At 43.3% G+C, this 23,949-nt stretch overlaps 1 protein-coding gene and 1 gene segment (V, D, J or C); one reads left to right on the top strand and one right to left on the bottom strand.

Annotated features, from left to right (window-relative positions):
• LOC144502261 (Ig heavy chain C region-like) overlaps positions 1–7,640 on the top strand; it is a 29,780-nt gene extending 22,140 nt beyond the window's left edge. Inside the window, 4 exon segments of the C gene segment in view lie at positions 593–665; positions 2,838–2,908; positions 3,233–3,562; positions 7,318–7,640. Of these exon segments, the coding sequence occupies positions 593–665; positions 2,838–2,908; positions 3,233–3,562; positions 7,318–7,640 (797 nt within the window).
• A 6,173-nt stretch (positions 7,641–13,813) lies between these two features.
• On the bottom strand, positions 13,814–18,733 carry gp1bb (glycoprotein Ib platelet subunit beta). Of its 2 annotated transcripts, none has more exons than XM_078226861.1 (2): positions 17,566–18,733; positions 13,814–16,268 (listed from the first exon to the last, which is right to left on the bottom strand). In XM_078226861.1, exons 1-2 carry the CDS (start codon positions 17,590–17,592, stop codon positions 15,678–15,680), a joined length of 618 nt encoding a protein of 205 aa, XP_078082987.1. In that variant the 5' UTR covers positions 17,593–18,733; the 3' UTR covers positions 13,814–15,677. The 2 variants fall into 2 exon arrangements, with proteins under 2 accessions (XP_078082987.1, XP_078082988.1); XM_078226862.1 differs by having other exon boundaries at positions 17,678–18,733.
• Positions 18,734–23,949: the final 5,216 nt, after the last annotated feature.

The following is a 23,949-nucleotide window of genomic DNA, read 5'->3' as shown; positions in this document are numbered from 1 at the left end:
CGGATTTTACCTTCCTCTTCTCCATTACTAACCTACCCTTATTATAAGATGATCACTTTTCCCCAAATGTCCCCCAACATCCGCTTGGTACAGTTCATTTCTCAGCCCCGAGCCAACAATGCCTCCTTTCCAGTTGGGTGAGAAAATACTGATCAACAAAGTTGTTTGTAAAAACAGACTAAAAAAAACACCTGCCCATTCCTTACCCTTCACTCCGAAATTATACCAATTGATACCGGAGTAATTGAAGTACCCTAGCATCACTCTATAATTGTTGCATGTCTCTGTGATTTGGCCTGCAAATTTGTTCCTCTATATCTCTGACTCTGTTCGAAGGCATACAGAATATCCTTGAAACTTTACATCTTCTGCTTCTCAACTCTAACTAAATGGACTCTGTCTTGGCCCCTCAATAAATCCTCTCTCCCAGCACCGCAATGTCAATCAGTGCTGCCACCCCACTTCCCATTTTGTCCTTTTCTGAACACTTACTATCTCGGTATATTAAATGCCCACGGACCTCTCAACTTTTCAGCCACTTTTCCATTATAGCCACAACGCTATATTCCCACATTGCTCTTTCTGTTTGCAGCACACCAATCTTATTCACCACGCTTCATGCGTTTATCTACATGTGCAAAATTTGCGCAGGAGTGCAGCTCTAAGTAAATCAGATGGCCCATCAAAGCTCTCCAGCTACAAAGGCAACCTTGGTACGGGTAAGGTTGTCCCTACAGATTTCACGCCACCCAGACACCAGGCCAGTTTCACCCCAACCAGCCCCCATGCGCTCACCCCCGCAATACTGCGCAGCTCCCGTCATTTCTCACCCTCCACACAGCTGACAGAATTCGTCCATTCCCCAACACAGCTCACCCCGCCCTCCCTCACACCTCCCCACTTTTGCCCTCACCCCTTCAACCCAGCTCACCCACTTCTGGTACTGGCCATCGACTCCCTACCCCCCCCCCCCCCCCGCCCCCACCACCAGGCACACACCACACCCCTTCCCCAATCCCCGCCCCGGCACTGCTAACTCCCCGCCCCGGCACTGCTAAGCCCCTATACTGCTCACCCTCCTCCAGATACAGTTCAAGCCACCGCACTTCTCACAGACTCCTGTACCCAACCCACCACTGCTCGCTCCACCTGACACTGCGCAGAAACCCCAACCCGACAGTGCTCACTCCCTCCCGACATTGATCAGCCGCTCTCGACAATGCTCAGCCACCTGTACCCCTCTACTTCTCACCCTGATTACACGCTCAGCATTACTCATTGCAACCCCAGCAATGTCCATCCCCCTCCCGAACTGCTCCCGTTCACTATCCGGAATCCCTGGCTCCTTAGCCTGACTGTCAGAGGTAGCGGGAGTGATTGTCGGAGGGTAGGAAGTGGGGAGCATTGTCTGTGGAATGCAGGGGATAGTGAGCCACATCAGAGTGTTTGGGGCGGGGGAGGGAATTGCTCCGAGTGATCATAGAATCCCTACAGTGCAGATGAGGCTATTTGGCCCATCGGACATGCACCGAAAACAATCCCACCCAAGGCCCTATCCCTGTAACCCCACGTATTTACTCTGCTAACTCCCCTGACACTAAGGGGCAATTTAGCATGGCCAATCAACCTAACCCCTACTTGCTACTTCTCGAACTGTGTGACTCGCTTGAAAAATCACTTTAAATTTATCACAAGGCAAAGCATGTTACAGGCCCTCAAATTACACAAATCGCCATCATGTTGAATCACCGACCGTGAAGGGAGGGGAGAGGAGATTCCCTCTCGGCGAGGTGTATGTAGCTATTTAAGATCAGCATCGCGATTTCACTACACATAACATAAATGCGAAATCTGTCACCATATTCCTTGCAATGCTTTACAAGTACTTTCCCTACAAGTCGCTGGGATTCAACAACCATCATAAAAATGTTTTATTTTTAACTGAGTGATGTCTCCTTGGGAAGAATCCTAATATTTCACCTCGCGGTGGTAAAGTCGTCGCTTCGCAGACAACATATAAATTCATTATATTCACAATTAATGTTATCTGTGAAGCCTCAAAATGCATTGCAATTGTTTTGATGTGTTAGTCAAAATTCCATATGTTCCACAACCCCAGTGGAATAGTATGTCCTTTTTAATATGAAGAACAAATTCGGGTTCCTCATTCTTACCCCACGGCCGAGTACAACAAACAGCCTGCGGGCTGCTCGTTCACACGAGTCTATCATCCGCCTAACGAGGCTGAATTGAGATACAGATCAATGATATTTAATTTCAAGAGCGTAGATGGTTAGAGGGCCGGAATGGTCTAATCCTGTTTCTAACGTCTCTCCCTATCTTGGTCCATCGAGAACTTTCCCGTATTAACAGAGATGGGCAAATTGTTCCTCGAAAACTGCCTGTTATTTTCGCCTAAACCCTGAACACAACTCACCTTTTGCGTCAACGCATCCCCATTTTGTAAAAATCAGCACCTATAGTATAGTTCCCCCATTCCAATTCATTTTTGTATTGAAGTTGAAGTTGTGGAACTCGTTATATCCCTCACCTCAATTTCATCCTTACAATCTTCAGGGAGGATTGGATCAGTGTTACTTACTGATACGGAGTAAAATACTGCGGATGCTGGAAATCTGAAATAACGCAGAATGTACAGGATATTTTCAGCAGGTGTGTGTGGGAAGAGAAACAGAACTAACATTTCAGATCAATGAGCTTTCAGCAGAATGGTATTTACAATATTTTCTGTCTCATTGACGCTGATTTAGCTTAACGTTTATTCATCTCCTATTCCTGGTGTCCCATTTTAGTCTTCGACTCTCCTGTCTTCTCAGATTGAAGAATGGGTTTGAAGGGGCGTTGCGGAAAAGTCAGTCATCACAAGGCCAGCAATCGGGTGTCACGTGTAGGATATTTGCATAAATACTTATTGCAATCTGGCAGCGCAATACCTGACACTTCTTAAAGTGAGGTTCAGAAAGAACCCAGGCAGCTGACAACCAGGAACCATTTTACTCCTGATCTCCAGCAAGACTTCCACAATGACTGCCTGGGTTGGATTTCTCGCCGTGCTGGCGCTCTGTCTCCGCAGTAAGTACACCGGAAGTCAACATGCTGTCTGCAATATTGCATTGTCTTATTGCTCACTCGGGTGGGGCGGTTCAGAATTACAATTAATTCTCGCAGTTGCAACGAATGTGCGTGAACAAAAATAATGTTAATTTTCCAGGTACCAACGCGGATGTTGTCCTGACACAGCCGGCCTCCATCTCAACCTCCCCGGGGGAAAACGTCAAGATCACTTGTTCCATGTCCGGTGGCAGCATGAACAGTTGGCACACGAGCTGGTACAGGCAGAAACCTGGCAGCGTCCCTGTGCTTATCTGGAGTGAATACAACGGTAAACCTTCGAATATCCCTGATCGATTCATGGGTTCTGAGGATACATCGAGCAACAAGATGCATTTAACCATCACAAAAGTACAAGCTGAGGATGCGACTGATTATTACTGTTGTGGTGCTAATACTTTTGGTAAAGGGACCAGGCTGAATCTGGGCAGTAAGTAAATTATTTGCGATGCCAATCAAGTGATATTCCGGTTTCGATTCTTCTTTCAATATCAGGCAGGAAAGCTTTATCGTCTAACTCTGTCTAGTTTGTTCTACTCCCACATTTCCGCCGAATGGCTTAGATGAAATTGAACTTGAGAACTGTACTGTTTGGAAGATTGGGTAGATTTTGGAAAGGTTAAATAAGTGCACTTACTTCAGACGCAAAAACAATTTGCTCGCTAATCAGCATCAGTCAGTACTTACGATGGATCCTAACACAAAGAGAAGCGTGTGGGCCTCTTTGTTTGGATTGACTTGCTCCCGTGTCGTTTGCCCCCATGCTGAGAGGATTTAAAATATAAAGTGCAAATTCCCAAATTAATCAATCGGCCTAAAATCGAGTCGGCTTCCGACTCCGGGGAGCAATTTACCCTGGCATCCAGCCGTGCAAGTAGGATACACAGCAACTATGATCAATTCGACTCTAAATCAAGCATGGGCGTCCAATAGAGTACACGATTCGCAGCCGACAATTCACATTAACCCACGATGTTTATAATAAACATGCAGTTGCAGCATTACTAACCAGTAATTATTTGCCACCTCACTGTCAATGCAGCAATCTCTGGGGATTGTGCTTCCGAGAAAGGTAAAGTTATCTGAACCTTCAGAGTTGTGTCATTGACAGATTAGCTGGTGGATAGTCAGAGGTGGCAGTGGTTGGTGGAGTATCTCTGCCTTCCGTAAGGCGACGATTAGACTATGGCCGTCAGTTGTTTTTGAAAAACAATCTATGATTTGAGGCCATGCTCAAAGTAGGGCACAAGGGCACAAACATCGGTAAATAGCAATTCCATTATCATCACCTATGAAACTTCAGGTGAGTATTTCAGTTGTCTCAGGTTGAAGAGATTGCCATCTATTCCAAATGAGATTATCGAGTTGTGTACCGTGTGATAACCTGCGATGTTACGGTGTATATATTTTAATACCACACAGAGCTTTAAATTTAAATCCAAAAAAACAAAATAATGTTTAAAATTAGAAATATTAAATACCAATAGAAATTGCTGGAAACTCTTAACTGTTCCTGCAGCATCTGTAGGGAAATTGGATATATTCGTGTTTTATAAACTTATGCTAGTTTTCTGATGAAGATACCTAACATCCTTAATCCTTTTCCCTGCTTACCAATTCGATATATTTTTTATAAATAACGCCTTGAATTATGTTATCATATCTCCTTGCCGTATATAGATGATTGCTTAGATAGTTTATTCTGTAGTTCTGCTTACTCCAATGCAATGTACACGTTAGGAAAATACCAGTCACATCACTAAAGATATTCTGTCCCGCATTTTAAATGAGCTGTTTTGCTATATTATGACCAAGTCGTCTAGAATCCGACGACTAAAACAGAGATGTCGTTATGTGAGATTTCCAGCGGTCCCGCTGTTATATTCCACACAAATTCAATTCACTCAAGGTGTATATCAAATGAGAGGCGAGCAGTATTTCTTCGAGATTCCAGGGATTCCTTTACCAAACTGCACCTTTTGTAAAGTAAAGTTCATTTATTAGTCACAAGTAAGGCTTACATTAACATTGCAATGAAGTTACTGCAAAATTCCTCTAGTCGCCACACTCCGGCGCCTGTTCGGGTTAATGCACTTAACCAGCACATCTTTCAGAATGTGGGAGGACACCAGAGCACCTGGAAAAAACCCACGCAAACACGGGGAGAACGTGCAGACTCCACACAGGCAATGACCCAAATCGGGAATCGAACCCGGGTCCCTGGCGCTGTGAGGCAGCAGTGCTAACCACTGGGCTACCCTGCCGCCCATTTGTCAAGTTTGCAAATCCCTGTCATTCCATTTTTCCCGACATGTGTCTAGAATGTTCCTGTAATTTTAGCGTCTATGATAGAATGCAACGGGGATACATCAAGTTGCAATGTTCTTAGTGAGGCTTCTAGATTTCGATCAAATTGTTCTTTGCATTTTGGGAAGCTGATTTTGATGTTGGCGTCATAGTAACCAACGCAATACTTGGGGGTTAATTAAATCGCGTTGGCAATTTGCCTGAAAGACGGCGGTTGCGAAAATTATTCTTCCTAAGTAGCTATTACTGCTGACCGTGAATTACAGCGCGAACGTAACAACCTACTTCCACAGAACTGGAGACAGCCATCTCACTATACCATTCAAGGAGTGTATAATCCGTCTTTTTGTGCTTTTAGTAATGATAAATCCATTTGGTTATTATTACAATGCTTGATTGACAGTTTCCAGAGGATGTAGTCCATGTTACTACACGTAGTAATACAAAGAAACAAGCGCCTTTTAAAAGACCCCTGGTTGTGGCAGCTTGTCATTCTTAGACATCTTTGTATTTTAGAATTGGTATCACAGGAAGCTTTATTTATAACACGACACGAATTATTAATGTAATTGATTTGGGGAGCATCATAATTTGAACAGATAGTTTGCCAAGGGACAAGTAATTTTTGTTTGAAACTGTTTTAACCATTGACACTGGAGGACATACTGTTCACATGATCTGGGCATGACATCTTATTCCGGTATTGTTTTCAAGCTTTTATGGTTAACTGCAGTCAGATGGAACACAAAAGCTGTAGCTAGGGCGATTCAAGCCGAATGGCTGGGGACGATAAGAATTCAGGCCATAAAATATTAGTTAAAGGTTTACAACTTGATTCAAGGAATATTGTGAAAATTGCTCACAAAAGCAGCGATTCCAGTCTGCAATTACTTAAACAAATTTATATTTTTGCAGGAATCATTTCACGATCTCAGTACTTGTTTTATCCAAGTAACATCGACAAATTCGTCTGGAATTATTTGTTCCTTTTGTTATATATCAATCTAAGACGAATGAGAAAATTTGGACTAAATAAATTAAATACATTGCGGTAGTCGAAAAACTGGCATTTATGCAAGTCTCACTGTGTGTTCTAATGTGTATAAATCTACGATAGAATTTAGATTAGATCTATTCCGAGTCTGGGGATCTCTTGCATCAAGTGATTCTTCTTTTGGTGTTGTGATGAATTGAATCCGATCAAATTCGACATCTGCATTGTGTTAATCAATGGTTTTAATTCTCAATTCACGCCTTTTAAATCGAAGAATTGTTTCCGAACTAACCGTGGAAGCTCGGGGAATGCTCCAAGGAATTTGTTCAAATTGACAGAACTGCTTCGTCGATCTACTGATGCAATTAAAAGGGATCACTTGTGCTCTAAAGGAAATCCACTCCGGGATCAATTAGAAAATGCACTTGAATGAATCTGTAGAGCTGATTATTTATTACTTTATTGTGTCTCAAAATAATAACCGGCCTTTCAAAAATCACTCTGGAAGCATTGATTTCACACTGTTTATCACATAGCTAATTTTGGAGATTGTTCAAAGTATCGTTATTTGAATTAAACAATTAAACAATCTACAACATTGCCAAACACGCATTGCTATGAGACTAGTATTTTTGCAGAGAAATTATTTTACTTTCCATTAGTTCCTTAAAGTTATTTTCTCTATTTATATTTTCAACTTTCGGGACGAACGCGGCTACATATGTTTAGTAAGGTTGTTCACCTCCATTGATAAATATTTCTGATCCGTTTTGCACAGCAACTGAATGAAAAAAGAGCGGAAAAACAATACTCTGACGTCCGACTCTTCACATGCGACGGTGTGTGAACTTTCCCTCACTCTTACGTATGCTTTTGCTTTCCAGATCCACGGGCCCCCAGGGTGTCGGTCCTTCGGCCTTCACCGACTCAAATCGCGGAAAAGGACACGGCGACCCTGGTGTGTTTGGTGAGCGGTTTTAACCCGGGAGCAGCGGAGATTGAATGGACTGTCGATGGCAGCGTCAGAGGGAATGGGGTTGAGACCAGTCGGGTCCAGCAGGAGGCGGACAATACGTTCAGTGTGAGCAGTTATCTGACTCTGTCAGCCTCAGAGTGGAACTCACACGAGCTTTACTCCTGTCTGGTCAAACACGAGACTCAAGCGAACCCGCTTCAAACAAGCATCTCTAGATCCAGCTGTATCTGATTCATGACTCGTTCGTATTGATCTGTTGTAGTATTAGTTAAATGCTTTTCAAAAGTAAAGTCCGTCCTCAGATATCGCATTTTTCATTTTAAAAGGAACATTTCAAATCATAGCAGATGTTCAGTTTGGATCCCAATGACTCAATCTTAACCCCTGTTCTCCCTGAACTTCAATGTAACGTTACAATACTGCAGCGTAATAAATATATAACTGTATTATCTCAGGCGCAGCTAAAAAAAAATTCGGGTTCCTCTGTACCAATCCAGAACAACAAAATAAACTCGATTAAATAGTGAGGATTTATTTCCTGTGACAAACTGTAGATTTAATTCTTGCACAATTATATTGAAGTTACAGCACAGATACAAGACATTCTGCTGAACTGGGCAATGCCACTTGGTCACACGTTCAACATTATAACCACTCACTGGGCATGTAGTAGATTTCTGAATTCTTTACTGGACTAGTTGGTGACAATCATTTTATAACACTGAATATTGTATTCCCCACAAATGTAGCAGTCTTCTCTGAAGCTACGATTTAATACACCTTGTTACCAGGTCACGCTAGAAGATAAAAGACTGCTCAGTCTTTCAGATAGTCACAACCTCTCAGTTGCGGTATCATGACAGTAAATCCTTCTAACACATTCCCCTCTGCGTCCTCTTCCATATATGGAGAACAGACTTGTGCATAGTTCGCTAAAATGTCGTCTAACCAACATTCTGCACAAGGTTCGGTTAGCTTTCCTGCTTTTCTTAATTATATGCTTCCAAAAATGAACCTCAATTCAGAGTTCATATTTTAACCTCTTGGTTATTTATATTGCTACATTTAGTAATGTGGGAAGTGTATACTTGTCTTAGACAGTGCAACAAATGTTCACCAGACTGATTCCTGGGATGGCGGAGATTGAGGGCATTTGGTCTGTATTCTCTTGAATTTAAAAGAATGAGAGATTAACTCATTGAGGCACAACAAAAGTATCACAAGCCTCAATAGGATAAATGCAGGAAGGATGTTTCCCCTAGCTCTGGGCCACAGAATCAGAATTAGAAGCAGGCCACTCAGGACTGAGATAAGAGAAATCTCTTCACTCAGAATGTGGTGAATCATGGAATTCTCCATCCAATGGGCTTCGGAGGCCCAGTCATTGAGTGTGTTCCAGATGTAGACTGATAGAATCTTAATTATTAAATATAAAAATAATATGGGGTCGTGTGGAAAAATAGCGTTGAAGTAGATCAGCCAAGATTTAATTGAATATCGGAGCAGGCTCAAAGGATAGCACAGCCTATGCCTGTTCCTCGTTCCTATGTTCCTATATCAATATACACCCATCAGTCCCATGGTTCTTTAAGCTCTTATTTTCCACGACTGTGTAGCCTCTTTATTTCTCCAACCATCTCACGTTTATTTGTATGAAAATTCATTCAGCCTTTTTTATGCCCATTCTACAAGTTTATTAAGGTTTTCGTGTATTTTGTCGCAGTCTTCTCAATATTAACGAAATGCCCCAATTCGTTGTCATCCACAAATGTTGAAATTGTACTTCCGATTTCCGAGTCCAAATCATTTATGTCAAAAGCGTAGGAAAAAATCTGACAAATATTTTTCTGACAATAAGTAAAACAAAATGTCGTGATCATTTTTTTATTAAGTCACCTGGTGTCGCAAGTACGGGGCCAAAATATGACGGCCTCCATAATGAGTGTCCAGATAGCTCCAATTCCCAGGTTGTCAGAGTTGGTTTTTCAGTCCAATTCGATTCATTTAATCCTTGGTCTTAACATCGAATCAAGTCCTTACGTGCGGCAGCTTAGACTGAATGTAATTGAATTTTCACTGACACCTCCAACTGAAACCAGTCCAGGAATCCACCGTGATGTTTTGCATTCATACCAGTCACAAAGTCTGTCCTGAAGTGGAGATACCGGCGTTGAACTGCGGTGGGCACCGTAAGAAGTCTCACAACACTAGATTAAAGTCCAACAGCTTTATTTGGAATCGCGAGCTTTCGGAGCGCTCACCTGATGAAGGAGCAGCGCTCCGAAAGCTTGTCGGCCAATTATTGATTACCATTAACACTTTTGATAACCTGGCCTCGATCTGATCCCTTTTTGTTACTATTCGGGCGAACGTTTCTTTGTATGTTTGCCTGATCCTTTTCTGCCCCCCTTGTTTGTTGAGAACAATTTCTACATCCCAATGGCATCTTCAGTTGTTGGTGATGGATCCTAAATAGACAAAAACACTTAGCCGCAACAGCAGGTATTTCAAGGTCTGGTGTGCCTTCGCACTCAGATAGCGACCTTCCGCCTCCAGGCCCTGCAGAGGTACCTTTACGTTGAGCCCCCTCCACAATGGTGTGCCATGGCGGCGTATTTCTTCCGCCAGTGGCCTCAAATATGATGTGCTGCTCCTGCATATCGATCTGGGGCGTGTTTCGACCGCCCTGCAGGAGTTGCCCGTCTTTTACCAGGACCTCCTCACTGTCTGGAACACGGTCGCCTCGCGATGCAGCTCCCCCCCCCTGTCAGGAGTAGCGGCTCTCGTGCAAGAGCCGCTGCTCAGGAATCCGCTCCTCCAGCCGTATGACTTCAGGTGGCTGGCGGAGAGGAGGGCTGTGGACGCCGGGGTGACCAGAATCGGGGACGTGCTCGATGGCGGAGGGGCGGGCTGGATGAGTCCCCACGTGCTGGCTCAGCGCGCGGGGACGGCCGTCCGGCACGCAGCCAAAGCTATCCTAGACCTTAGGACGGTCGTGCTGGGCCCCGAAACTGCACGCAAACTCGAGGCGGTGCAGGCGTGCGGTGGGATCCTGCCCTAGCATTCCCCTGTTTGGACGGAATTCCACATTGGCACAAAACCTCAAACCCCCTCCTCGGGTCAGGTGCCCCACAGCCTGAGCCGCCTCGCGGAAATATCCTCTGTGCCTTTGTCTACCACGCGGAGGCGTTTCCTGTGTGGGCTGCTGCTGCACACCTTCCACTACCGCCTCCTCGCATGTCGCCCGGATACACCTTGGCGGGCCTTGTTGCCGCCGGGCGGCGGAGGTCCCCGCTGGAGGTCCCTCTACGGAGGGATCTCCCCCAATTATGTCAGGGACCTGGGGTGGAGGGTGATGCCTGCAGCAGTGCCGCACAACCGTAGGATTCACTGGTTCACAAGCTCCGAAGACTGCCCTTTCTGTGGCCTTGTGGAGTCCGTGGACCATGTCTATGTTGTGTGTCTTAGGCTGCACTCCCTTTTTGTTTTCCTAAAGAACCTTTTATTGATGTTTTGTTTGCACTTCCCACACTCCTGATCTACGGACACCCGGTGCGGAGAGAGGAGGGTTGGGATGGCGACCTCCTCGTGAACCTGCTCCTGGGCCTGGCGAAATGCGCCATTTACTGGTCCAGGCAGCGGGCGATCGAGGGGGCCATCCATCCTGACTGTCTGCCCCTCTACCGCAGCTATGTTCGCGGCCAGGTGTCCCTGGTGAGGGAGCATGCGGTGTCCACGGGCGCGGTTGATGCCTTCCACGCTCGTTGGGCACCACAGGGGTTGGGGTGCGTTATTAACCCTGACAATCACATTTTAATCTGATGTTTTTAAGTTTCCTTTGTACTTTGACTTTTGTTCGGGCTGTTCCCCCCTCCTTTTGGGGAGCTGCCCCTTTTTACTTTGTCCTGACTTAATCTGAGTTTGTTTATTTGGTTTGACCTGAAAAGAGGGCAACAGCAGGTATTCCCATTTAGTGGTAAAATGCTGATGTCATGAGTTGACAGCATGGCACAGCATTATAGACATTATCCATGTGGATAAGCTCATGAACTCAGCAGCATTTCGGGAAAAAGTCTTTTGTTAGGTCCACATACAGAACAGCAGTTAGTTATATCTAGAAATGTCTCCTGAATTTGCCAATTGCACGCTTCAGGATACTAGGAGTCAAGTAGAGCAAGAAGATGTGCAGTTACATGACCCAATCCAAAATACTGAGGTGATGCCAGAGAAAGAGCTGGAAACGGGAGAATCTTCGGTATTTAGATGTTGCCAACACCTCTAAGCCATTCCCCCATCTGCTTAGCAATAACCTGAAAAGATTTTGTATTCATTCAAAGAACAAAGAACAGTACAGCACAGGAACAGGCCCTTCAGCCCTCCAAGCCCGCGCCGCTCCCTGGTCCAAACTAGACCATCCTTTTGTATCCCTCCATTCCCACTCCATTCATGTGGCTATCTAGATAAGTCTTAAATGTTCCCAGTGTGTCCGCCTCCACCACCTTGCCCGGCAGCGCATTCCAGGCCCCCACCACCCTCTGTGTAAAATACGTCCTTCTGATATCCGTGTTAAACCTCCCCCCCCCCCCTCCCTCACCTTGAACCTATGACCCCTCGTGAACGTCACCACCGATCTGGGAAAAAGCTTCCCACCGTTCACCCTATCTATGCCTTTCATAATTTTATACACCCCTCATCCTCCGTCTTTCCAGTGAGAACAACCCCAGTTTACCCAATCTCTTCTCATAACTAAGCCCTTGCATACCAGGCAACATCCTGGTAAACCTCCTCTGCACTCTCTCTAAAGCCTCCACGTCCTTCCGGTAGTGTGGCGACCAGAACTGGGCGCAGTATTCCAAATGCGGCCGAACCAACGTTCTATACAACTGCAACATCAGACCCCAACTTTTATACTCTATGCCCCGTCCTATAAAGGCAAGTATGCCATATGCCTTATTCACTACCTTCTCCACCTGTGACGTCACCTTCAAGGATCTGTGGACTTACACACCCAGATCCCTCTGCGTATCGACACCCTTTATGGTTCTACCATTTATCGTACAGCTCCCCCCGACGTTAGTTCTACCAAAATTCGTGGGGCATTGGAGTTGCTTACTGGCCAGCATTCGTTGGCCGTTCCTAGTTGCCTTTGAGAAGGTGGTGGTGAGCTGCCTTCTTGAAACAATGCAGTTCATGTGCTGTGGGTTGACCCACAATGCCTTTCGGGAGGGAATTCCAGGATTTTAACGTAGCGACTGCGAAGGAACGGTGATACATTTCGAAGTCAGGATGACGAGTGGCTTGGAGGGGAACTTGCAGGTGGTGGGGTTCCCATGTATCTGCTGCCCTTGTCCTTCTAGCTGGATGTGGTCATGGGTTTGGAAGGTACTGTCTAAGGATCTTTGCTGAATTTCTGCAGTACATCTTGCAAATAGTACACACTGCGGCTACTGAGAGTCAGTGGTGGAGGGAGTGAATGTTTGCGGATATAATGCCAATCAAGCGGGCTGCTTTGTCCTGGATGGTGTCAAGCTTCTTGAGTGTTGTTGGAGCTGCACTCATCCAAGCAACTGAGGGGTATTCCATTACACTCCTGACCTGTGCCTTGTAGATGGTGGACAGGCTTTGGAGAGTCAGGAGGTGAGTTACTCACCAGGTTCCTCGCTTCTGATTTGCTATTGTAGCCACTGTGTTTATGTGACGTGAATGGTAATTTAATTCAATGAAGTCAATAATAACTCCATGGTTTACCGTAGCAATTATTTACAATAACAAACGTTATTTGTTGGAATCGGGTTTTCGTGAGAAATTGGGTATCAGTTGTGTTTCCAAAATGACTACTTAGAATCTGATAGAATCGTTTCCTATTTACATAACATAGACACGCTAGGCTGTGGTGGAGAATCAAGAGCTGACGAGGGACCGAACAGAGCGACCTCGGCTGTGATTGTCAATTCAATATGAATCATTTAATTCAAAACTGAACACAAAAGCAAACAATCGAGATTAACCACGAATTGATTAGAGTCGAATGCACGGGTTATTTTCTGACAGCAATGCTTCCAATATTTATCGCAACTTCTAATTAATTACTTTAGAAGTTCCTTTCAAGTCCTCAGCTCCTGGCACATTGCCTGTGATAGCCTACATCAGACTAGGGCATTTCGATGAAATTTCTCTGTTTATTCATTATTTTCTGATGCCATCATCTCCTTCACATTGAATTTCTTATTAAGAATGTGTCATTGCCCCCTTTTCCATGTCAGAAGGTGTGGACATCTTCTTAGCTCATATATTTCTGAAAAAAAATGAGTCCCAGTAACGGTACAATTGCCACTAATGAAATTTCGCTGTGTTCATTTATTTTACATTTTGGTTTCCAGTGATTCGACAATGACATCAATTGGTTTAATGTGGCGATTAAACTTTATTCAGCACAAGCAAGACTTTACACATTACAGAAGATGATTCTAAATTTTACAGGTATACTTCAGAATTATATTGTCTCGTTTATGCCTTGATTAGAAGCCGCCTCTATATCACGGCACCCCCCATCACATTCAATACAGCAACCATAATCAATATTAATCAACTTCAAATGCCACGGAGTTTGAGGGCTTATTTTAAATCCCAATATATGATTGCATTATACTTACTTAATCTCCACCTACCATTATCTCTTAGTATCTGTGTTCTATTTTATTTTCATTCATTTCGCTGAGTAACCATGCTTCCTGTAGCTATAAGGACAGTGGACAATTTTGCTTCCGGTCACCGTGGCTGGGAGCCCCAGGTTTTCCTTCAGTCACCAACAAGTGTCGCTGTGGCGCAATTTTAACTGAACACGAACTATCTTCCAAATAACTTCCACAAGTGACGGTGACGCTAGTTAAACTAAACGCATAAAAAGCATAATATATCAAACGAATCGAATATCCAAGTGAAGTGAAAATGGATAAATATTGTGACAGCGATCTCATCGCACTGTTATGCCCTGGGTGATGGGTGGCTTCAGTGCAAAACGAAGTATTCCCAAGACAGCCAAAACTTCCCTGTACGAAATATGGAAGTCATGTGTTCAGCGTGTATCTGTTGCAGAAGGAGAGATTCAGACAGGCTTCCTTCTCCACCCATATCTATGAATAAAGATCTATCTTCGCTTCTAAATGTAATGTAATTTAATCTCGTTCGATCATTTTACACATTGATCTTTCGCATTGACACTTCGGAACATCACAAAGCAGGACGCGATAAACGGAAATTTTAATTAATTTCCTCGCGTTACAATTACTGCCATCACATATTTCCCAGTAATAATTCCAATGATATAGCCGCTACGAAAGCACCGATATTAGTAATTGCTCAACAGAATCTACATTAGGAAAAACACAAATATATTCAGTATTACAGTGGCAGAGTTTTTTCTGGGTTAAACTGTATATCAGAAAGCAATCGGAATACAGAATTACAGTGTACATTTCAGAATATTACCATTACCAACCGTGTTGTAAACAACACTTGAAAGCTTTGGGGACATTAACATATAGACAACCCTCCTTCGTTAGAAATATTTTTCCTCCGTTATCAAAGATCGTCATTGCTGCGGCTCTGGGTACATATTCTGATGGGTGTCGACAGATGCTCTGGCGCATTCTCCGTGATCTTGATGTAGCTGGCAGCAACTGTCAGGAGAGTAAAGAGTCAAAGATGACAAAGGATCATCTGGATTCGAAACGTCAGCTCTTTTCTCTCCTTACAGATGCTGCCAGACCTGCTGAGATTTTCCAGCATTTTCTCTTTTGGTTTCAGAGTCCAGCATCCGCAGTAATTTGCTCTTATCTTGATGTAGCTGCCAGTACCTAAACGTATTTGTATTATTTACACTAAACTTCCCATTCAACCTCCCCAAACTGTCGAATTAATGAAATGGGGTTCCGTCTTAAATATTTTTTTCTTAACTGTATTAAGTCACAACTTCAGATAGTGTCGCCGTTAGTAAATCTTAACCAAGACAAAATGTACAAAGGCTCGCTAATCGATCACAGATTCATCGTTTGTGCAAAATGCAGGGCAGAATAAAACAGTTTCCCGGAGTTTCCCTGAATGAGCTTGGTGGAGCTGCTGGAGAAGGGATAGTGACAGCCCGGAATGTTTGCAAAGCAGTCACTGTCATTATTTGTGACACTGCTAAAATGTCAACTAGTGAATGCCTGACAAACAACTTTCCCCGTTGGACTCTGGAGGGTTTTGGACCGGCAGAACAAGTCCTCTTCACATCGCATTCCGAAAATGATCTTCTTTGGGAGCTCGGATTGCCTCCTTCGAAAATGTTTCAAATCTTCTCAGAAATATTATTACAAGTATCAGAAGAATGGCCTGAATGATAATGAAGACGAAAAGCCCGATCTGGCACATCAAAGCCATGTCACAATACCAATCCTTGCAACTGGAGGCAACTTCATTCTCCGTTAGATATAAGATCAGCCTCCCCTGGAGCTCCGCCGGCGACGAGCACCTTAGGTTCTTGTACTGGGTTCGAACTTCCTGTTTGAGAAGCCAGGATCTCAGGTACAAAATGTTGCAATCGCATACCCATGGGTTATTTTCCAATGTAACTGATCTCAGGTTTTGCAGGTTGTCAAAGAGGCCATTGGGGATGGAAGATAATCTGTTGTTGTTCAATTTGATGACGGTAATGGCGGCCTCAATGTGCTTGGGCACTGTGCTCTCATCCAGGTCCCGATCGCTGCAGTCCATAGAGGTCCGGGAACAGTTACATGTTTGCGAGCATTGGAAAGCCGCCACTTGGACTAAGGACAGAAACACAAGGAGAACTCCTTTGTGTCTCAGCAGTGACATAATCTGGAATAAAGTTCGCAGGGTTAGCTCGAAGAATTGTGGTTGTATTCCTTTGAATATGCTAATCCCTTTTGCTGACTTTTAATTTCACAAGAAATATCACAAACGGGATACAATCAAGAACAATCCATTTCATCCAACACTTTATTCCATTTTTATATGTCCTTGCCAATCATGTTTCCCTTATCGTTACGACAAACCAAGATGGTATTTTTTTTCAGACCTGCCATAAAATATCCCAGAATAGATGGACCAAATGTCACATGCGATGGTATTTATTAGGATTAATGCCTCAGTTCCCTTCAGTTTCTGCCAATCGATCACCCTTCACTATAACCCCTATTCCTATTAGTTGAATTAAGGGGAGATCAAGTTCACATCCAATCTTCGGACACAAGTATTTTAAATTGATCTAATTCACATAACTTCTTCACCTTTTTTTCAATTTTGAGTGACTACGTCTGACGAAGAGATGGGTCTCTGTCCCAGCTGATAAAGGGATCGGATTAAGCACAGACCAGCCGTTGGCTGATATAAGCAGACCCAGCCCTTTATCGTGTTAAAACTTACACAGAGAATGCGCTGGAGCAGAGCAACGAGTCACAACAGAAACTTGCCAATGGATTATTGAGTTCTGTAATTATTAACCATTTTAGTTATAGGCATATAATCCTTACAGTGCAGAAGGGGCCATAATAGTTTGGTTAGTTAAAATTTATGGATTAATTTGTCCCGATAATAATTCCGAACAACGCGAGTCAGCATCAAAGAGTATTAGAACCAGTATTAGAGTATTGGAGAGAGGATAGAGCCAACGCTTCGAGTCTGAATGTCGGGCCATCCAGACTCGAAACATTAGCTCTATTCTCTCACCACAGATGCTGTCAGACCTGATGAGTTTTTTCCAGCATTTTCTGTTTTGTTTCAGATTCCAGCATCCGCAGTATTTTTCCATTAACCCCGCCCACCTCCCCCCCTTATCCCGTAACTCTGCACATTTACCATGGCTAATCCACCTAACCAATACATCTTGGGACACTAAGGGGAAATATAGCATGGCAAATTCACCTAACTTGTAAATCTTTGAAGTTGCCTCCATCATTGCTTGCAATTTCCAAAATGCATTATTTTATACTATAATGCTGTATCTCATTCTAACTCATTATCTGATCCAACAACGAAACTGCGAACTCTTTTAATAACAGCAAAATACCGTACATAGTAAAAATCCGCAATTAAGAATAGAAGAGTTCGGTACAATCAGTCGGCCAGCTAACATTCTACTGAGAAGCATAATTACCGTTTCGGCTTGATAATATAACGTCATCGAAGTGAAAGCTAGCTGTTCTCCTCTCCACAGATGCCGCCTGAACTGCTGAGCATTTTCTCGTTTTTATTTATGAGACATTTACCTCCTTTAGTACTCCTTTCTTACTGAATTGGACGTCAACGTCTTATTTTTTTTCCTTTTTTTTCCCCTAGTCGTTTTAATCTTGGTGCTGACACAATGGCCTGCAGCAAACGATGTGAAGCTCCTTCAGGCAGTCACGTCCTTTTCTCAAAACAGGCTTATCGGTTTGGTCGGGTGCACAGTATATCCGGCCACTGTTGATGAGTTGGCGTCATTTTTTCCGGGTTATCTCTGACACCCTCTTGGAATTGCATCTTATCTCAGCACGACGAGGGAGCATAGCAAGTAAGTTTCAGATCTTTACAAAAAAAAACTGGCAGCAATTGTCCCTGTTGTTACTCTAATGCTGGATTTGTAGTGCCCCTCCTCCGCAGCAGAGTCGCAATGTCACTGGACTGGTAATCCAAAAACCTGTTTGAATGTTCAGACGACATGAACTCAAATCTCACCGCGGCAGCTGGGCGGATTTAGATGTAATTAGTAAATCTGGGATACAAGTTTTCAAAAAAAAAATGTCTCTTGGAGATCAACCTGCCACTGTCACTTGAGTACACAGGTTCCCTGTCTGTCTGTTAGTTACAGTTACTTTCAAACAATGCACATTTTCCAATTGCGTGTCCCACTCAAACCTTCGAATGGTCTGACCCGAGGCTCTCCTGAGCAGATACACCAAGCCTGCTGACAAAACCACATCTCCTTCTGCCATTATATTTTTTCATTATTTTACAGGATGTGGACATCACTGGCTAGGCCAGCATTTATTGTCCATCCTTAATTGCCCTTGAGAAGGTGTTGGTGAGGATGGTCAGCTGCAGTGCATGTGATGTCGGTCTCTTCGTGTTGTTCAGGAGGGATTTCCAGGATTTTGACTATGAAGGAACAGCGCTATATTTCCAAGGTGTGTGCCTTGGAAGGTAACTTGCACATTGTGGTGTTCCCATGTATCTGCTGCCTTTGTCCTTCTAGGTGGTAGAAGTCATGGATTTGGAAGCTGCTGTCCAAAAGACTTTGGTGAGTTGCTGCAGCGCATCTCGCAAATGGCAGCTGCTGCTCCCACTGCACCAGTGGTGGAGGGAGTAAATGTTGTAAGTGGTGGATGGGGTGCCAATCAAGTGCGCTGGTTTGTCCTGGATGGTATTGAGCTTCTTGAGTCCTTTTGGGATAATTCCTTCAAGTGCTTGACTTGCACCTTGTAGATGGTGGACAGGCTTTGAGAAGTCAGGAGATGTGTTACTCACTGCAGGAGTCTCTGATTTGCTCTGCTAGCCACAATGGTTGTGTTCAGTGTCTACTCCACCCTAGTTCACTAATGATCTTCAACAATATCCTGGAAGGATATCTGACGTCCTTACACTACATGCCATATAAATCCAGACCCAGAGTCTTCTGAAATGGCCAATCAAGCCAGTTGCATAAAACCACTTCAGAAAAGTTGAATAAAAATTCTCTTCCAGCACTCTGTGTGTGCCTACGCCACATAGACACCAACAGTTTAAGAAGACAGCTCATCACTACTTTCTACAGAGCAATTAGGAATGGGCAATAAATGGCAACCTTGCCAGGGGTGCCCATATCCTGTGAATGAATAGTATGAAAGAAAATGGAACGTGACCAGTATTTTAGCCATTGATTAAGGAATAAAAGTTACAGAAAGGTGAAATCAGACAATGGTAAATGGTAGAATGCACTGAAAGGAACTAGGGATATACCATACTCCCCTTGGAGACTGCTCCACCATTCTTTTGGGTAATTCCTGATCTTCTGACTCTACTCAATTTTGCCAGCTGATCTCCATATCACTCAATTCCCTGAGTGACCAAACATTTGTCGATCCCAGCCTTAAAGATATTTGACAATGGGATGTCCAAGGCCCAATGGGTTAAAGAATTCTAAAGATTCACGACCCTGTGAGTGAAGGAATTTTGCCTCATTGCAATCTGAAATGATTGTACCCTTATCCTATAACTACATCCTCATGTTCTATATTTCCCAGCCAGGTTAACAACCTCTTAGTGCCTACCATCTCAAACCCCTTGAGAACCTTCTATGTTTCAATGAGATTACCTCTCAGTCTTCTAAACCTCAGTGCATATAATTCCAATTTACTCAACCTCACATGACAGGACTACCTTCTTAACCCAGGAACAAATTTAGTGAACCTTCTTTGCGCAGTCTCCTGGGCAAGCATATCCCTGGAGAGCAAAATTGAACATAGGACTCCAGGTGTGGTAAACCTAACCCCTGTACAATTGTAGCAAGACTGTCTTATTCTTGTCCTCCAATCCCTTGCAATAAAGGTCAAAGTGCCATTTGCCTTCTGAATTGCTTGCAGTACCTGTATGCCAACTTTCACTATAGAGCTTGACTAATTTGATACAATGATCAAATATTGAGAATTCCCATCCAAGCATTCATGAATATGTTTACATAACTGCTTGCAATAACCATAATGTGATGAGTCTGACACGACATAAACACCGTATAAAGAATGGATGGTAGAGGCTGAGATTTTTGGAAATGCCATAAATTTAATAGTGGAGAAAGTTGCCTTTGCCCAAGTACAAACTAAATATAAGGGCCAGTTTACATGATCATATATTCATATCAACTAAACTATTCAACTCCACTTTTCGGATGATTTACAGGACAAAGTGTAGACGGAAATTGAAACAAAACTATAGTAGAAGTAAGGATTTACTTTAATTTACTTGGTGAAACATCAGTGCACCAAGAGACAAGGAAGCATAGATGCGTATATGTGTTTATGGTATCACGGGTAATTTTTCTGCCTTTCTTGAAGTTCAATTTTTTCCAGCTCTACCCTCCTTCTGGCCTCCTACCTGTTCTTGATCTTTTCCTTGAGAACTGTGGTCTAACCTTGACCATCTCAATTACTCTATTCCTCTCAGCCACTCCAACCGGTCTCCTCCTGAACTTGCTACATTCCATTCTCTCAAGTCCAACCCTGACTTCGCTGTCAAACATTCTGACAAGGATGATGCTGTTGTTGTCTGGCATACAGATCTCTATCTTGCTGAGGCAGAGAGCCAACTCTGAGACACTTCCTCCTACCTTCTCCTGAACCCTGACCTCACCAGCATACATCAGGCCATTGTTTCCAGGACTGTCCCTGACCTCATCTCCTCTGGAGATATTCTCTCCCCAGCTTCCAACCTCATATTCTCCATACCCTGCACAACCCACTTCTGCCACTTTCCCAATTATACAAGTGAGAGGAAATTGGCAAGCTCTCCAGACTTGGTCAAGATTTTTACCATCAGTATTCTTCAATTCTCATGCCTCTTTATTTTCCCCATTTTGGGCAGGGATACCATTACGATCCTGGCTCGAATCACTCACATTCCCTTTAGTGACGTCTGGTTTTGGTTTCTTGGCTTTCTTGACTGGTGCCTTTTTGGTTGAGCTGCAGGTAGGACAGTACATTTGGTTTGTGATCATCTCCTTACCACTTCAGGACTTAGGACCAGCTTGCAGGGCATATTGGCTTTTGATTGACCGGGTGGTGCCTCGCTGAAAGTGTTGGTAATCAGACTGGAATTTCCATTTCATATCTGCTCTGTGCCGCTTCTCTCTAGTATACAAAATTTTGAGGGGCCTAAATAAGGTACACAGGAAAGACTTGTTTCCACCTAATTGAGGGGTCAATTACCAGGGACATAGATTTAAGGTGACTGGCAGAAGGGTTAGATGGACATGAGGAGAAAGGTTTTCACCCAGAGGATGGTGGGTGTCTGGAATTCACTGCCTAATTGGTGGTTGAGGCTGAAATGCTCACCATATTTAGAAGTTCCATGGACCTGCATCTGAAGTGCTGTAAACTGCAAGTTTATGGACTAGGTGCTGGAAAAAGGGATAAAAATGAATGGCTAGCTTCATTTTACACTTTCTTTCCAGCACAGACACATTCATTGGAATTTTACAGCCCCACCAGCCACGGGAATGAAAGTGGGTGAGGGCCGGACAATGAGAAGGTCCATTGACCTCAGGTGGGACTTTATGGTTTTAGGATGAGCGACGCTATAAAATCCTGCCCATCAGGCTTAATGGCTCCTCTCTGCGTTATGATGTTTCTATGGTCCTATGGTTATATTAAGGTATTCAAAAGATTAAAATATGGGAATGGTCTGGTCGAACTTGCCTTGAATTTGCCTTCACTTGCGAAAGAACATTTAACATTAGGAAATCACTATTACGTGGGTGGTCAAATATTTTAATGACCAGAATGGCTCCAACTCTTAGATTGTGACCTATAAAACATCTAATGGTGTTTCAGCTAACATTAGTGCATTTGATCCTCTATCTCCAATCCATCATTCTTCTTGTCACATCTGCTCTTTTGTTGCCTGTTTCCTATTGCATTATTAACATTTTAGATTGTAGCGGGGTCCATTTCCTCTGGCTAAATTGCAAGAAATTTTGATGAGAGAAGGCTTTTAAAAATTGAGACAGGTTTATCAAATAGATAGTTCTCAAAATATTCCATAGAGAAAAACCTTGATCCAGTTTGTATTCAGCACATTTTTATTAACTATGTATGTAAAATCAGCACATGAAGTAATGTTTTGTGTTACTTTTGAGGGGCTTTTACATATTTAAATGATAATATGATTCCATACAGAACTACTGCATTTCTTTCAAAGTTTTATTGTATACCGTACATTTATCCTGATGAACATACAAACATACAAATTAAAGGCAGCAGTAGACCACCCAGTTCCTTGAGCATGCTCTACCATTCAATAAAATCATAGCTGATCTTATTGAAACTGCCCACTGACCCTTTATAACATTTTACCCCCTTGTTTAGCAAGAATCTATCTAGCTTGGCCTTAAAAATATTCAAAGACTCTGCTTCCACTGCCTTTGAGGAAGAGAGTGCCAAAGACCCACTGAGAAAAAAACACCTAATCTCTGTCTTAGATGAGAGACCTCTTATTTGTAAACAGTGATCGCTCATTCTAGATTCTCCCACAAGAGGAAACATCCTCTCCACACTGACTCTGTCAAGATCCCTCAGGATCTTAGAAATCTTAATCATCACCTCTTACTCTTTGAAACTAGTGGATGTAACCCTAGCCTGCCCAACCTTTCCTCATTAGACAACCTGCCCATTCCTGGTCTAGTAAACCTTCTGTGAACTGCTGCTAATGCATTTATATCCTTCCTGAAGTAAGGACACCAATACCATACACAGTACTCCTGATGTGGTCAACTCTCATGTACAACTGAAGTATAACCTCCCCACTTTTATATTCAATTTCCCTCATAATAAACAATAATATTCTATTAGCTTTGATGACTTGCTAGACCTCCACACTGGCCTTTCATGATTCATGCATTGGGACATTCAGACACCTCTGAATCTCAGAGGTATGAAATCTCTCATTTTTTAAATAATTAGCTTTTTCATTCTTCCTGCCAAAGTTGACAATTTCACATTTGCCCATATTATACTCCATTTGCCAGATCTTTACCTACTTCCTTGACCTATCTCTTTATTGCATCTTTATGCCCTTTTCACAACTTACTTTCCCTACCGATATTTGTGTCATCAGCAAATTTAGCAACCATACCTTCGGTCCCTTCATCAAAGTCATTTGTAGGAATTGTAAAAAAGTGAGAATCAATTCAAACTGAGGTATCTATATTTTCTTATGTGACCAGACACAGCTGATGGGAACAGATGATGTATTTCATTCTTGAAATAAGTACAGAATTGCTGACAAGTTTCAGAAATCACCAGTTCACAGAAATGTCTCATTAAACTTAATCCCTGAATAGTTGCAACTCTCTACAGTATATTGCAGATCTTAATGAAATGCTAATTCTGTTTGGAGAATGACACCATTACCAGGGGCAGGAGTAGGCCAATCAGCCCATCAATATGGTTGACTTCCTACCTCTGCTACGCTTTCCCACACTATAGCCATCTGGAATCATTGAATTCCTACAGTGCAGAAGGAGGCCATTCGGCCCAATGCATCTGCATCGTCTCTCCAACAGAGCATCTCACCAAGGCCCACCCCCTCCCGTAACCTCACATACCTAACCTGATAATCCCCCTAGTCTACACATCCTGGGACACTAAGGGGCAATTTAGCATTGCCAATCCACCTAACCTGCACATCTTTGGACTGTGGGAGAAAACCAGATCACCTGGCACAAACCCACGCAGACACGAGGAGAATGTGCAAACTCCAACCCCTCTTGTAACCCCACATGCCTCCCCTGATCTCCATAACCTACATATCT

This window comes from Mustelus asterias, chromosome 13, assembly GCF_964213995.1.
Source record: "Mustelus asterias chromosome 13, sMusAst1.hap1.1, whole genome shotgun sequence".
Lineage (NCBI taxonomy): Eukaryota > Metazoa > Chordata > Chondrichthyes > Carcharhiniformes > Triakidae > Mustelus > Mustelus asterias.
This window is presented reverse-complemented; position numbering and strand designations above follow the sequence as displayed.

What these genes read in the sequence shown, in the direction of transcription:
- gp1bb (XM_078226861.1), bottom strand. Translation starts at nt 17,592, where the DNA reads ATGACGTTATATTATCAAGCCGAAACG. An exon ending in TATATTATCAAGCCGAAACG is followed by an intron (nt 16,269 to 17,565) that starts GTAATTATGCTT and finishes ACTTTATTCCAG; the next exon opens with ATTATGTCACTGCTGAGACA.